General features: G+C 45.6%; 1 protein-coding gene across 4 annotated transcripts in view; it reads right to left on the reverse strand.

The window, feature by feature from the left end:
• phrf1 (PHD and ring finger domains 1) overlaps positions 1-17,226 on the reverse strand; it is a 225,178-nt gene that overhangs the window by 8,934 nt on the left and 199,018 nt on the right. For all 4 annotated transcript variants that reach the window (XM_063061550.1, XM_063061552.1, XM_063061551.1 and 1 more), the window contains 3 exons: positions 15,366-15,523; positions 9,092-9,373; positions 4,664-4,792 (listed from right to left, as the gene is read on the reverse strand). In XM_063061550.1, coding sequence (XP_062917620.1) covers positions 4,664-4,792; positions 9,092-9,373; positions 15,366-15,523 — 569 coding nt within the window. The remainder of the gene's footprint in view (positions 1-4,663; positions 4,793-9,091; positions 9,374-15,365; positions 15,524-17,226) is intronic.

A 17,226-nucleotide genomic window follows, 5' to 3' on the forward strand; every position in this document is an offset into this window, starting at 1 on the left:
CCAATAATATAAAGCAGGGTGCCAAGTCTTTTCAGTAATATGAAGGGTAAAAGGGAGGTGAGAGTGGATATTGGACTACTGGAAAATGATACTGGTGAGGTAGTAATGGGGGACAAAGAAATGGCAAATGAACCTAATGGGTACTTTGCATCTGCCTTCACTGTGGAAGACATTAGCAGTGAGTGGCTGAGGACCGTGAATGTCAGGAAACAGGAGTCAGTGGCATTGTTATTACAAAGGAAAAAGTGCTAGGCAAATTCAAAGGTCTTAAGGTGGATAAGTCACCTGGGCCAGATGGACTACATCCCAGAGTCCTGAGGGAGGTTGCTGAAGAGATAACAGATGCATTGGTCATGACCTTTCAAGAATCACTTGATTCTAGCATGATGCTGGAGGATTAGAAGATTGCATATTTCACTCCACTCTTTAAGAAGGGAAGAAGGCAAAAGGAAGCATTTTTATAGGCTAGTTAACCTATCCTCAGTGGTTGGGAAAGTGTTGGAATCTATTATCAAGGATGAAGTTTCGAGGTACTTGGAAACTAATGGTAAAAGATCACTAGTCAAAGTCAGCATGGCTTCTGTGAAGGGAAACCTTGCCTGACAAATCTGTTGGAGTTCTTTGAGGAAGTAACAAGCAGAGTGGACAAAGGAGAGGCAGTGGATGTCATTTACTTGGATTTTTCCAGAAGGTGTTCAATAAGGTGCCACACATGAGGCTGCTTAACAAGATAAAATCCTATGGCGTTACAGGAAAGATACTGGCATGGATAGCGGAATGGCTGACAGGCAGGAGGCAGCGAGGGGGAAACAAAAGGGGACCTTTCTGGTTGGCTGCCTGTGACTAGCGGTGTTCCTCAGGGGTCAGCACTGGGACTGCTATTTTTCATATTGTTTGTCAATGATTTTGATAATGGAATTGATGGGTTTGTGGGAAAGTTAGTGGATGATACAAAGATAGGTGGGGGGTAGGGAGTGCTGAGATAGGTGGAGGGGTAGGTAGTGCTGAGATAGGTGGAGGGGTAGGGAGTGCTGAGATAGGTGGAGGGGTAGGGAGTGCTGAGATAGGTGGAGGGGTAGGTAATGCTGAGATAGGTGGAGGGGTAGGGAGTGCTGAGATAGGTGGAGGGGTAGGTAATGCTGAGATAGGTGGAGGGGTAGGGAGTGCTGAGATAGGTGGAGGAGTAGGGAGTACTGAGATGGGTGGAGGAGTAGGGAGTGCTGAGATAGGTGGAGGGGTAGGGAGTGCTGAGATAGGGGGAGGAGTAGGGAGTGCTGAGATAGGTGGAGGGGTAGGTAGTGCTGAGATAGGTGGAGGGGTAGGTAATGCTGAGATAGGTGGAGGGGTAGGGAGTGCTGAGGAAGCAATGCGATTACAGCAGGACTCAGGCTTTATAAGACACTAGTCAGGCCCCACTTAGAGCACTGTCAACAGTTTTGGGCCTCATATCTCACAAAGGACGTGTTGTCATGGGAGAGAGCCCAGAGGAGGCTCACGAGGATGATTCTGGAAATGAAGGAGCTAACGTATGAGGAGCATTTGGCAGCTTTGGGCCTGTACACGCTGGGGGTGTCCAGAACTAGAGAGCACAGCCACAAAATTGAGGGGCAACCCTTTAGAACAGAGCTAAGGATGATTCTTTTTTCGCCAGAGTAGTAAAGTTGTAGACTGCCATGTTACACTGTGGTGGAAGTCCGTGTGTATGTTTAAGGGGGAAGTTGATCGTTTCCTGATCAGTGGGCATCAAAGGATGTGATGAGAAGGCAGGTGTATGGGGTTGAGTGGGATCTGGAATGGTGGAGCAGATTCGATGGGCTGAATGGCCTGATTCTGCTCCTATGTCTTACAGCCTTATGGACCCACAGTAACTGTGAGAGAAGTCTGTTGAAGACCCTGTATGTACTGTGGTCCCATAGTAACTGGTTGTCTCTTAACTGTCTTGTCCTATTGACCTGCACCCAGACCACAACCCTCCACACCACTCCCATGTACTTAGATAAACTTCTCTTAATGTTACAATTGAATCTGCATTCGCTAATTCTGCTGGAAGCTCATTCCACTCTCTGAGCAAAGATATTCCCTTTTAGGTTCCCCATAAATATTTCACCTTTCACCCAACCTGAGGGAAAAACGTCTGTAAGCATTTACCCGATCTATATCCTCCATCATTTTGTATCCCACTATCAAACCTCCCCTCATTCTCCTATATTTCAAGGAATAAAGCCCTATCCTATTCAGTCTTTCCCTATTACTCAGGTTCTCAATCCCAGCAACATTCCCTGTATATTCAGTCTTTCCCAGTTACTCAGGTTCTCAATCCCAGCAACATTCCCTGTATATTCAGTCTTTCCCAGTTACTCAGGTTCTCAATCCCAGCAACATTACCTGTATATTTTTCCCACACTCTTAAGCTTTTTGCTATCTTTCCTGTTGGTTGGTGACCAAAACTGCACTCAATACTCTAAATTAGGCCTCACCAATGTTTTATACATTTCAACATAACATTTCAACTCCTGTACTCAATGCCTTGACTTACAAAATCCAATGTGCCAAAAATTCTCTTTACAATTCTATCTACCTGTGACACCAACTTTCAGTTCAAGTTCAATTGTCATTCAACCATACATGAATACCCATGAATACAGCCCAAGATAGGTGTTACTCTGGGACCAAGGTGCAGAACACATTACCAACAGTCATTCACAGTAGAAGGCACATACAAGATGGCAGTAAAATACAGTCACACAAAAAAAACAGTTCAAGTCACTGAGTCCATGAATATTGCAGCAGTCTGCTGTTGAACACGATACATCCTGTCTTCTGCTGTGTGAACATAGGAGGGTAACACTGACTTCACCATGGACACCACGCCACACCACCTCCGGTACGCCGGTGGAGCACAGTGACTCCGATGTCTCTCTCACTGGAAATAGTGAACCCACAGTTTGAGGCCTAGTTCTTGCTACACCAAGGCTGCTCAGCTCTCCCGTCGTTCGCCAATGAAACAGTGAATCAAATTTGCAGAATTCCACATTACCAATGTCCACACCACTTTCATGCACCAACTGCTCTTTGACACAGGCAGCAGTACAATCCGCACCAAGTCCAGCTCCGTCAGTTTCACCACCAACAAGCAACTGGCTGATGGGGTAGACTTGCAGTCCTTAATGTCCAGCAGAGTCTTGCAATCATAATAGATGTGTTTAAAAAAAAACAATAAGTCTTTGGTTGGCCCCACAGAAGTCGCTGCATTCAAGTGCACTGCTGTCTTACTGAGAACAAGTTTTCAAGGAGTTCCCAGATCCCTCTGTTCTACCACACTCCTCAGTGTCCTACCGCTCAACATGTAAGCCCTACCCTGATTTGTCCTCCCAAAGCGCCACATCTCACATTGGTCTGCATTAAGTTTCATCTGCCATTTTTCAGCTCATTTTTCCAGCTGGTCCAGATCCCCCCATTGCAAGCATTGATAGTCCTCCTCACTCTTCCCACTACTCGCCCAATTTTGGTGTCACCTGCAAATACGCTCATCTAATTTATTACATTATCATCCAGATCGTTGATAGAGATGATAAACAACAGACCCAACACCGATTCCTGCAGCACACCACTAGCCATATGACTCAAATTAGAGAGGCAACCATTTACAAACACTCTATGACTTATCCCGCAAAGACAATGTTGAATTCAATTTACTACCTCATTCTGAATGCCAAATGACTCAGCTTTCTGGCCCACCTTCCCCTGTCAAAGTCCTTGCTACTGTCAACAACGCCCACAGCCCACAGCCTTTCCTTCATCAACCTTTCTCATAACCACTGATCAGGACCGCTGTGGTTTTCCCCTGGTAGGTTGTCTCTCCAACCATATCCAAAGGATAGACTTATTATTGAGGGTAACAACCATTGGAGCTCCCTGCACCGTCTGCCTGGTCCTTACTCTCTCCTCATGGTCACTCAGCTAGCTGCCTCTTGCACACTAGGTGTGAATGCCCACCAGTAATTCCTGTCAATCAACCTCTCAGGCTCTCGAAAGATCCGTAGGTCATCCAGCTCCAGCTCCAGTTCCCTAATACCACCTGTAAGGAGCTGCAACCTGATGCTCTTCTTCATCATCACAGGCACTGGAGGACACCCAGACTTCCCACATTGAACAAGAGGAGAACACCTCTGCCATTTCCACTTCTCCAACTGTGCAATCAGAAAGAATGAAAAAATAACTTCACAGAAGACCTTAGTCTCTGCCTCTTTAGCCAAAGCCTCAGCTCCCCACTCTACCTCTCTAACCCTCCAACAATCAAACTCAAGTGAAGAATGTCAGCTGGCACAGTAGAACAGATAGGAAGAGGTGGGCTGGCCCAGACCAGGACAGAGGTATCCCTTTCCAATGGACAGCAGTAGCCTGGTGGTTATTCAGGTACACACTCTGCCTCTCTGTGACTTTCACACTTTGATTGGAGAAGGATCATTTTCTATTTTCAAATTCTCAACACAGCCACGTTCCCTCACTTTTAAATTCAATGATCAGCTAAGCAGTCAACAGACCCTAACGAACACTGTTTCAATGATGGTTTGGAGATTCCCCTACTATGAATGCTTACAGTGGTCAGATATCAGGACCAGCTGCCGCCACACATCCAACGCTTGATGCACTCAGGTCTTACCTTCTGTACCGCTTTACGCAGGATCTCTTTGTACTCCTCTTTGGTGATCTCCTTATTCTGGTAATACGGCTTCAGTGCTAACTTTGCCTCTTCAACAGCTCTCTCCTGCACGTGCAATTTCTTTATATACTGAAAGGAAAGTTTAATATTAGCACCTTTTGTAGACAATCATAAACCTTCCTACCCCAGGAGAGTGACTGGAGAGATAGTGTACACCCTAACTACCCCGGGAGAATGACTGGAGAGATAGTGTAAACCCTAACTACCCCAGGAGAGTGACTGGAGAGACAGTGTAAACCCTAACTACCCCAGGAGAGTGACTAGAAAGATAGTGTAAACCCTAACTACCCCAGGAGAGTGACTGGAGATAATTGATACTGTTAAGGAGTGGACAGCCTCCCCCCCTTTCTGCACTCATTATTCATATCACAGGCTCCTTGGAACAGGCTGTATACTCTCCCCGTGAACTGAGAAAGACAACACACAAGAAGGAAAGCCCTTGACTAGAAGCAAAGTTTCAAAGAGCAGAACACAGATCAAACTTAAACATGGATTCACCCCAGTGAAAACCACTGACAAGACAGAATAAAGCTTATTCCACCATGAGCGGCACATGTCATGCTGTTCCGTCATCATCATCAGCCAGACATATCTCAGAAATGGATACATAGTCAAAGACCCCGGACATTCCCTCTTCTCCCTTCTCTAGACAGAAGGTTCTTAGGAAACTGAAAAGTCTGAAGGTAGATAAGACATCTGGACCTGGACCAGGACCAGATGGCTACACCCCAGAGTTCTGAAAGAGGTGGCTGAAGAGATCGTGGAGGCATTGGTAGTGATCTTTCAAGAATCACTAGATTCTGGAATGGTTCCGGAAGACTGGAAAATTGCAAATGTCACTCCACTCTTTAAGAAGGCAGAGAGGCAGAAGAAAGGAAACTATAGGCCAGTTAGTCTGACCTTAGTGGATGGGAAGATGTTGGAGCTGATTATTAAGAATGAGGTCTCAGGGTACTTGGAGGCACATGCCTGGCAAATCTGTTGGAATTCTATGAAGAAGTAACAAGCAGGACAGACAAAGGACAACCGGTTGATGTTGTGTACTTGGATTTTCAGAAGGCCTTTGACAAGGTGCCACATATGAGGCTGTTTAACAAGCTATGAGCCCATGGTATCACAAGAAAGATTCTAGCGTGGAGAAGGCACTAGCTGATTGGCAGGAGACAAAGTGTGGGAATGAAGAGAACCTTTTCTGTCTGGCTGCTGGTGACTAGCGATGTTCTACAGGGGTCTGTGATGGGACTGATTCTTTTTAAGTTGTATGTCAGTAATTTGGATAATTGATGGCTTTGTTGCAAAGTTTTCAGGCGATATGAAGATAGGTGGAGGGGCAGGTAGTTTTAAGGAAGTAAAGAGGCTACAGAAGGACTTAGATTAGAATGGCCAAAGAAATGACAGATGGAATAGTGTCAGAAAATGTATGGTCATGCACTTTGGTAGAAGGAATGCAAGTGTTGACTATTTTCTAAATGGAGAGAAAATACAAAAAAAAATTGAAGTGCAAAAGGACTCCCTGAAGGTTAATTTGCAGTTGAGTTTGTGGTGAGGAAGGCAAATGTGATGTTAGCATTCATTTCAAGAGGACTAGAATATAAAAGCAAGGATGCATTGTTGAAACTTTGGAAAGCTCTGGTGAGGCCTCACTTGGAGTATTGTGAGCAGGTTTGGACCCCTTATCTTAGAAAGGATGTGCTGGAACTGGAGAGGGTTCAAAGGAGGTTCACGAAAATGATTCCAGGATTGAATGGCTTCTCATATGAAGAGTGTTCGATGACTCTAGGGCCTCATTGAAACCTATTGAATTGTGAAAGGCCTCGATAGAGTGAATGTGGAGAGGATGTTTCCTATGGTGGGAGAGTCTAAGATCAGCCTCAGAATAGAGGGACATCCCTTTAGAACAGAAGTGAGAATGAATCTCTTTAGCCAGAGAGTGGTGAATCTGTTGAATTCTTTGCCAAAAGCAGCTGTGGAGTCAAGTCCTGATGTATATTTAAGGCAGAGGTTCATACATTCTTGATTGGTCAGGGCATGAAAGGATACAGGTAGAAGGTGGAGACTGGGGCTGAGAGGAAAACTGGATCAGCCATGATGAAATTGCAGAACAGACACGATGTGCCAAATGGCCTAAACCTGCTCCTATATCTTACCACCTCTCCCATCGGCTAGAAAGTACAAAAGCCTGAAAGCATGTACCACCAGGCTCAAGGACAGCTTCTATCCCACTGTAACTGTGACACCTTATTCTGTATTGTTATTGTTTCTCCTTGTTCTCGCTCAATGCATTGTGCAATGGTTTCATCTGTATAAACAGGATGCAAGACCAACTTTTCACTGCATCTCCATACATGTGACATTTATAAACTCATAAACTAACAACTAATAAAGAATATCATTCTACAATTAAACAAGAAACTAATTCTCAACATCGTGCATAAAATCTTCCCCCTTCTTTTCCAGTCCTGATGAAGGGACTTGTCCCATCCAAAGATGCTGCCTGGCCTGCTGAGCTCGTCCACACTGTGTAAACTAATACACAACAGAGACAGCTTGAAGAACTACAACAGAATCTATTTCCCGTGGATTACGGGTTGATATTGGAAAGTGGGCCGAGGAGCGCCAAGTGGATTTCAATGCAGTGTGAGGTGATGCATTTTAGTGTAGTACTTGGTAGGGCACTAGGCAGTGTGATGAAACAGAGGAAATTAGGAGTACAGGTGTATAACTCATTGAAAGCAGAGTCACAGATAGACAGAGTGGTGAAGGCATTTAGCACGCTGGCATTCATCAGTCAAGGTACTGAGTATAGGAGCTTATACATTCTTTTCTGGTATAAGTCGTTGGTGAGTCTGACCAACTGTTTACAGTTCTGGTCTTCCTGGTATAAGAATGATGTTGTTAAACTAGAAGTGCAGAAAAGATTTACAAAGATGTTGCCAGGACACAAGGGATCCCCTTAATGGACTCTATTTCTTGCTGCCTCAGTCAAACAGCCAACAAAATCAACGACCTCACCCAGTCTTTCTTCTCTTCCCCCCCCCCAATTCAGCAGAAGATACAAAAGCCTGAAAGCATGATCCACCAGGCTCAGGGACAGCTTCTACCTTCCACCCCTCAGAGACTCTTGTACGATAGGATGGACTCTTGGCCATGATCTACTTCATTATGATCTTGCATTTTATCATTTACCTGTACTGCACTTTTTTCAGTAGCTTGTGCACTTTATTCTGTGTTGTTATTGTGTTACCTTGTTCTGGCTCAATGCACTGTGTAACGATTCGATCCGTAGAAACCAGCTTCTCATTGTATCTCCGTGCATGTGACATTAATAAACCAATAAACCTATAAATAATGAAGCAAACTGGGGCTGGCACGATAGTGTAGCAATTAGCGAAGCACTGATACAGCACCTGTAAATGGCATACTATACAATTATCACTGCTGTCTCTAAGGAGTTTGTACATTGTCCCTGTGACCGTGTGGGTGGAATTGAACCCTGGTCAGTGGCCTGTACTATGCTACTGTGCCTGCTGTAAATGGGTGGGCGGAGGATTCTGGGAGTTGGGGTGACGAGAGGTAACAGGTCAGACGGAAATATCATCAGGCTCTGACAGCTGAATATAATATCACCACCACTCATTTTTTCACTCTCTCCCTTACATGTTCCCTTCTTCTCCCTCTTCCCAAACATCCCCTCTCTCTTTCTGTCCCCCATCTCTTACACTGGAGAGAAACCAGATGAAATATCATCAGGCTCTGACAGCTGAATATAGTATCACCACCACTCATTTTTTCACTCTCTCCCTTACATGTTCCCTTCTTCTCCCTCTTCCCAAACATCCCCTCTCTCTTTCTGTCCCCCATCTCTTACACTGGAGAGAAACCAGATGAAGTTCATGAGAATGATTCTGTGAAAGAAAGGGTTAATGATGTACGTATGAGGAGTGTTTGACGGCTCTGGGCATCAACTCGCTGGAGATGAGAAGAATGAAGGGGGAATCCCATTGAAAACTATCGATTATTGAAAGGCCTAGACAGAGTGGATATGCAGAGGATGTTTCCTGTAGTGAGGGAGTCTAGGACCAGAGGGCACAGCCTCAGAGTAGAGGGATGTCCATTTAGAACAGAGATGAGGAGGAATTTCTTTAGTCAAAGGGTAGTGAATCTATGGAATTCATTGCCACAAACAGCTGTGGAGGTCGTCATTGGATATATTTAAAGTGGAGGTTGATAGGTTCTTGATTAGTCAGGATGGCAAAGGTTATGAAGAGAAGGCAGAAGAATGAGGTTGAGAGGTTTAATAAATCAGCAGTGATGGAATGGCAGAGCAGATTCAAAGGGCTGAGTGACCTAATTTTCTTTTGGTCTTACATTCTCGTTCTGAGTCTTGTCCTCACTGGTTTTGTTATCGGCATCCAGGTTCCCTTCCACTTGCGACACGTGTGTTTCTGGAGCTGGTGTTGAAGCAGGAACCGTCCCAGCCTGGTAGGTGGGCTGTGGGAGCAACGGAGGCACAGGAGTGGAGCCGATCAGTGGGATGTTCCCCTGCATGATGTACGGTGGGGCTGGCTGGCTGACCGGTGCGTAGGGTGGAGGATGCAGTGGTGGGAATGGCGGCATGAACGGAGGTGGCATGTTGAGTTGGTTGAAAGCCTGCAGGAACGAAAGAAAAAAAAACCTTTAGTTATCAATTCATAGAACACTACAGCCCATTTTTCCCAAAGGGTCCAGGTCCCACTGTGAGCTTTGATAGTCTTCCTTGTTGTCCAGTACACCCCTAATCTTGGAGTCATCACCAAATCTGCCGAACAGGCAGCGATGGACCCAGCACCGATCCCTGTAGCATTCCATTATTCACAGACCTCCAGTCAGAGAGGTAACCATCTACTACCACTATCTGGCTTCTTCTTTGAAGTCAATGCCTAATCTTATTTACTACCTCATCTTGAATGCTGAGCGACTAACCCTTCTAGACGAAGCTCCCATGTGGGACCTTGTCAAAGTCCATGTAAACAACATCCATTTTAGACAGTGAAGAGTGACATGGTGGGCAGGCACTGTGTACTGAGACAGGAAGTTACAGGCATCTCAATGTATCCCGGTACGTGTGACATTAATAAACCAATTCCAATCAAACTACATGCCCCAAAAGCAAAAAAAAAAGCAGATACAGCATATCCGAAATAAACTCAGCAAGGTAGGCAATGCGTTTGGAGAAACAGTGTTATCATTTCAGACATCCATGTCCAGCTTCAATCAATGCCTGTAATGTCAGAGCACCAAGAGCAGACGCTACCCACCATAGCTCTATGAACAAAAACCTCAAGTACTGGTTCCCAAGGAGGAGGGTAGGGCATGGGGCTAGCAACCCCATCCCATAAAATCCCAGAGCTACAGAAACACCAACAAGAGCTCCAAAGCCTCATTCGTGGTAGGAGAATTTTAAGATGGGCTATCTGGGAACAGTTTGAAAGACTGGCCCCAAGACAGAGGACTCTGTCGAGCTGCTGTTGGTGGTCTATGTCCCAGTAGGGGTGATGACCTTAAGAAGAAGACTGGTTCCTAAAGTTCACAGAAGGGCCCTCTCTTCACCGGACATTGGACATACTGGCCTTCATTGTGTCCGACACTTAACCAGGCCTGGACCCATTTGATACGCCGCTGTGAAGAAGTAGGTGGCTCAGTAGGGACACAATGACCAGACCACTGGCAGCAACCGCCACCCGCCACTACCCCGTGTCTCATGCAGGACACCTTGGCGGCCTTCTCAACTGCCCCAACGCTGCCAATTATTTGGGCTGGGGAGCAGGTGACCAGCCTAGTTGAGATGCTGCACGTTATTAGAACAAGGAGCAAGCTGCATTCAATATTGGTCATTGGTCCCTACACTGAAATGGGTCAAATTTAACACTCGGGAATAAAATGCACTCAGTAGCTACTTTATTAGGTACATCTGCTCATTAATGTAAATGTCTAATCAGCCAATCATGTGGCAGCTATGTGCAGACATGGTCAAGAGGTTCAGCTGTTGTTCAGACCAAACATTAGAATGCGGAATGACTTTGACCATAGGATGATTGTTGGTGCCAGACATGGTGGTTTGAGTATCTCAGAAACTGCTGATCTCCTGGGATTTTCATGCACAACAGTCTTGAGAGTTTTCAGGTAATGGCATGAGAAACAAAAAACATCTGGTGAGTGGTAGCTCTGTCTTGTTAATGAGAGAGGTCAGAGGAGAATGGCAGACTGGTTCAAGCTGACAGGAAGGTGACAGTAACTCAAATACCCACATTTCAACAGTGGTGTGCAGAAGAGCATCTCTGAACCCACAACATGTGTCACCTTTAAGTGAATGGGCTACAGCAGGAGAAGGCCATATCGAATTCCATTTTTGTACCTAATAAAGTGGCCACTGAGTGTACTATCAAGGGAAAGCCCTTGCAAGGCCTTGCCCTTCCAAGGAACTGTCCACTGTTAAAGTTAAAGTCTGTCCCGAGCCTTGTTGTCTATCAGGCCGGTGCTTATGTCGGTTTCTGTGGCGTGAAGCGACTGAGAGTACGAGACTCCCCCCACCCCCCGATAGGATGCCAGTCTATCGCGAGGTTAACTCCCAGCATTTGCCAGTACCCATTCTCAGCTGGGTGGACTGGAGCAGTGTGTGGTTAAGTGCCTTGCTCAAAGACACAACACACTGCCTTGGCCGAGACTCGAACCCACGACCCTCAGATCGTGAGCCCAATGCCCTAACCACTTGGCCACACGTCACACAACTGTCCGCTGTACTGGACTTTAATGAAGACCCAACACGGAGCGATAGATCCCTGTGCATGCTCAAACACACATCCACATGGGGTCACCCCAAATTCACAGAACAGAATTCTCCCTGACTACAGGCCCAGAACTGGATACAAGGTTCACCATAAGCAACCAAGTCAATTCCTGCAATCTCATACCCTCTGGTGGTCATCTGATGAATTACAAGCACTGACACTGTCCCTTCAAGTTGGGAACAATGCAATGAGTAGGCAGATAGGGGTTGTGGGAGAAAACTGGAAAACACAATTGGAGGAAATTATTAGGATGTGCAGGGAAACTACACAAAGCCAGAAAGTATTAAGATTTTCAGAGACAGTACATGAGGCCTGGTACATAGCAGAAACCTAAATGTATCACAACTCAGTACCATTTTTACAATGCAAAACCTGCAGAGTTGAGGCCAATTCTGATCCTACGTCTCATGTCATGGTCTCAGAAACTGACACAGTTCAGCATATCACAGAAAGCAGCCTCCCCTCCATGGACACAGCTCAGCGTAATCAAAGACCTCACCCATCAGACCAGAAGATACAAAAGCCTGAAAGCACATGCCACCAAGCTCAAAGGACAGCTTCTACCCCACTGTTACAGGAGTACAGAAGGGTCCCCTTCTATTATAAAATGGACTCTTATTGTCTTGTCTGCCTGCACTACACTTTCTCTGTTACCTTACTCTGCATCTTTAACCAGGCCCGTGATTAGGTTAGGGTTAAATTGGGGTTGTCAGGGGTTGCTGGCTGGTGCGCTCCAAAGGGCTGGAAGAGCTTTATCCTTAATTAAAATTTTTTAAAATTATTCTGTATTCTGTTATTGTTTTAACTTGCATTATCTCAATGCTCTGATGTAATGAAATGATCTGTATGAGTGTCATGCAGAACAAGTTTGTCACAGTAACTCAGTATGTGTGACAATAACAACCAATCCAATTCGAACTGCAGGCCTCAAAACCAAAAACAGACGCTAGACATCCAAAATAAACTCAGCCACTGCGGGACAGCAATGCAGGCAGGGTGTGCGGGCGGGGAGGGGGGGGGAGAGGAGGGGGGAGAGCGGGTGAGGGGAGAGCAAGGGGGCAGGGGGGTACAGAGAGAGGCGGGGACAGGGGGTGACAGGGAGCTACAGAAGGGGAGGAGAGAGAGGGTGAGGGAAAAGGAAAGAAGGGGTGGGGTATGGGGGATGGGGAGATGGGGAGGGTGCAGTGGGATGGGGGAAGAAAGAGAGATATATAATTATAATTTCAGGGTGATAACCCATTTACATTACATTATATTAAGGCATCCATTAGTCTTGCGAGACCATGGATCTGCGCCTGGAAAGTCTTCACTCTCCAGGGCACAGGCCTGGGCAAGGTTGTATGGAAGACCAGCAGTTGCCCATGCTGCAAGTCTCCTCTCTCAACGACACCAATGTTGTCCAAGGGAAGGGCATTACGACCCATACAGCTTGGCACCGGTGTTGTCGCAGAGCAATGTGTGTAAGTGCCTTGCTCAAGGACACAACACGTTCCCTTGGTTGCTAGTCCAATGCCTTAACCACTTGGCCACGTGCCCATTAACTCATTAGAACCTTTCATTCTGAAGTGAGACGTTACAGTAGTGTAGCAGTTAGTGCAACACTATTCCAGCCTGGGGCGTCAAGCATTCAATTCCAGTGTTCTGTAAGAAGAAAAAGGATCTAGTGTCACAAATAGGCTCTTCTCAGGCTTCCAGCTGGGTACAGGTATTGATTATAACTAACGTTTCAATGACAAACTCTGCCATCTTCTTCAGGGATGATACCTGGGTACGTCTAGTCCGGTGGTATTTATACCCCCGTAGTCTGTCCCTGATTGGTTAGTCCTCATCCAATTGGGCTTCTGCTGTCCCACCTTGTTTACAATCGAATTCCAGTTCTTACTTAGAGCGAGACTTTCGTCTTTGTTAAAATTCTTTTATTTCACTGCCCTCCTCTACCAGGCTGTCCCAAAAGCCAATGGCAAGGCACAGTAGTTTTGTACCGTTGAGGTCAATCCTATGGCTATTCTCAATGCAGTGTACTGTTACCTGGAGAAACCCAAACGGATACACCTCCTGTGCTCCTTGATGCGGGTTTCCACTGTGCGTCGCGTCTGGCCGATATACGTTGCTCCGCATTCACAGGGAATTCTGTAAACACCAGCAGACCTGAGTCCCAGGTCATCTTTGACCCTCTGTGATTTGAACTTCCTTACGGATTTGTGGATGGTATTAATCCGGTATTTCTTCAGGATCCTGACGATCCTTCCAGAAACACACATCAAAGTTGCTGGTGAACGCAGCAGGCCAGGCAGCATCTCTAGGAAGAGGTACAGTCGACGTTTCAGGCCGAGACCCTTCATCAGGACTGACTGAAGGGTCTCGGCCTGAAATGTCGACTGTACCTCTTCCTAGAGATGCTGCCTGGCCTGCTGCGTTCACCAGCAACTTTGATGTGTGTTGCTTGAATTTCCAGCATCTGCAGAATTCCTGTTGTTTGCGTTTTTAAGATCCTTCCAGAAACTGTGGAAATATAGGGAAGACAGGCAGTAGCGACGGGTTCCTGCTCATTCGGGTTCCTGGTTTTTCTGTCAGCCCTTTTAAGGGCCTGGGGAGTCTCTCCAAGGAAATTAGATGATTACACATGAGTTCCTACAGAATGGCTACAAGATGAAGAAAATTAATCTGACCCATCACGGCATATGTGGGTTAAAGACGACCTGGGACTCAGGCCGGCTGGCGTTTACAGGATTCACTATGAACGCGGCGCAGCGTATATTGGCCAGATGGGAAACCCGCATCAAGGAGCACGTGAGATGTATGTGTTTGGGCTACCCAGGGAAATCAGCAGTAGCAGAACATAGGATTGACTTTGACAGTACAAAACTACCGTGCCGTGCCAATGGCTTTTGGGAGCAACTGGTAAAGGAAGCTATTGAAATAAAACTAGAGAAATAAAATTTTAACAAAGACGGAGTTCTCGCTCTAAGTAACAACTGGAATTCAACTGTAAACAAGGTGGGACAACGGAAACCTGATTGGGTAAGGACTAACCAATCTGGAGGGATGGACGATGGGGGTATAAATACCACCGGACTAGACATACCCAGACAACCCTAAAGAACATAGCAGAGCTTGCTATTGAAACGTCAGTTGTAGTTGATAGCTGTACCCAGCTGGAAGCCCGAGAAGAGTTTATTGGTCCTCTGTAAGAAGTTTGTACATCCTTTCCGTGAGCGTGTGTTTTTCCAGGTGCTTCAGTTTCATTCCACAGTCCAAAGACATATTGGTTATTAGGTTAATTGGTCATTGTAATGTGTCCCTTGATTAGGCTAGGATTAAATAGGTGGCTTGCTAGGCTGGAAGGACCTGTTCCGCACTGTTTCGCTAAATAAACAATCTTTTCTGGGCTACCATCTTACCAAGTTGTGCCTTAACTGAGGACACATTTAACTTCACACAGCCTGTTCAATATGTTTTAACTGTACGGAGTATAGGAAAAATATAATTAGCATTTGTATGGTGTTTCTCACAAAGCAAGGATATTCCAGTAGCTTTACTGTGGAGGCACTGTGACATTATTGGGAATAGAACAGCCATTCTGCACAGAGCAGGTCCCCACACTTTGATGTAACAAGGACAGGTGATGAGACTTAAGGGCCATGGAGTTGAGGGTATAGATCCAACCAGAAGTTCACTGAGCAGAGGTGAGTTGGAATGTTTGCTCTTGTGTATGGCAGGAATGGAAGGAAATAAAAACGCTGCTTCAGGTGTGAACCCCTCATCACCACTGAGCAGCAGAGCAGGTATGCAGCAGGGTAGGGCTCACCACCAACCTGCGGTGGAAACAGACCAGGGAAAACAGGTGGAGGAATCATGTAGTTTGGTGGAGGGGGTTGGAAGATTGGCATTTGGTTTGATGGTTGACTTGTTTCTGGAGGTTTCCAGCTGCTTTCTTTGTTGTATCTGTGTGTCCTGTACGACATTGGAGTCCCTGCAAACAAATAGACAGGTTATAGCTTAAAGCCAAGCCCTGTTCCCATCATGTAACAAATAACATCCAGAATAACACACTTGTAGTATCACTTGTTCTAGTAGACATGGTATGATTTTAAACACAGGTATAACCTTAAAATGTAACCTTTAAAGTGGGCAATAGGAGTTTTGAGAGGAAGAGGACCTCCGAGATGGGTGGTTGAAATCTGGAACACACTGCCCGAGAGGGTGGTCTCCAGACACTCTCAAAACATTTAAACACCATCTGGATGAGCACATTAGAATCACCAAGGCATCATAATGCCAATAGCTGTGTTTTTCTTACTCTTTTAGCACCACTTAATTTTTTAAAAATATGTTTTTAATTGTAATTTAGTTTTTTTTATTATGTATTACAATGTACTGCTGTTGCAAAACAACAAATTTCACGACATATGCCAGTGATATTAAACCTGATTGTGATCCTGAACAGGATGTGTACAGACTGAACTTCATGGCTGGCACAAACACGGTGGGCAGAAAGGCCTGTTTATCAGCTCACCTGACTGTTGGCAAGCTACCCACTACTAGTACACGTACCCAAGATTCTGTGCAGGACATTGTCCAAGCCTTCCCCACTGCTGCTGAGAACAACTACAAGACCATAAGATATAGGAGAATATAGGGGCCATTTGACCCATTGAATCTGCTATCCATTTCATCATAGCTGATCCATTTTTCCTCTCAGCCCCAATCTCCTGCCATCTCCCCGAATTCCTTCATGTCCTGGCCAATCAAGAATCTATCAACCTCTGACTTAAATATACGTAAGGACTTGACTCCACAGATGCTTTTAGCAAAGAATTCCACAGGTTAACCACTCTCTGGCTAAAGAGATTCATCCTAATCTCTTTTCTAAAATACTTAGACACTTCCACCATAGGAAACTCCTCTCCACATCCACTCTATCAAGGCCTTTCACCATTCGATAGGTTTCAATGAGGTCACCCATCACTCTTCTGAATTCCAGTGAATACAGGCCCAGAGCCATCAAACGCTCTTCATATAACAAGCCAATCAATACTGGAATCATTTTCGTGAACCTCCTTTGAACCCTTTCCAGTTTCAGCACACCCTTTCCAAGATAAGGGACCCAAACCTGCTCACAATACTCCCAAGTGAAGCCTCACCAGTGCTTTATAAAGTCTCAACATTACATCCTTGCTTTTACATTCTAGTCCACTTGGAATGAATGTTAACATCGCATTTGCCTTCCTTACCATAGACTCAACCTGCATATTAATCTTTAGGGAATCCTGCACAAAGATTCCCAAGCCCCTTTGTGCCTCAGCTTTTTGTATTTTCTTTCCATTTAGAAAATAGTCCACCCTTTCATTTCTCCTACCAAAGTGCATGACTATACACTTCCCAACACACTATTCCATCTGCCACTTCTTTGCCATTTCTCCTAACCTGTCTAAGTCCTTTTGTAGCCTCTCTACTTTCTCAAAATTACCTGCCCCTCCACCGATCTTCCTATCGCCTGAAAATTTTGCAACAAAGCCACCAATCATCCAAATCGCTGACATACAACTTGAAAAGAATCCGCCCCAACGCAGACCGCTGTGGAAAATAACTAGCCATGGGAAGCCAATGAGAAAAAGCTCCCTTTATTCCTACTCTTTGCCTCCTGCCACTCAGCCACTGCTTGATCCACGCTAC

Source organism: Mobula hypostoma, chromosome 11 (assembly GCF_963921235.1).
Source record: "Mobula hypostoma chromosome 11, sMobHyp1.1, whole genome shotgun sequence".
Taxonomy (NCBI): Eukaryota; Metazoa; Chordata; class Chondrichthyes; order Myliobatiformes; family Myliobatidae; genus Mobula; species Mobula hypostoma.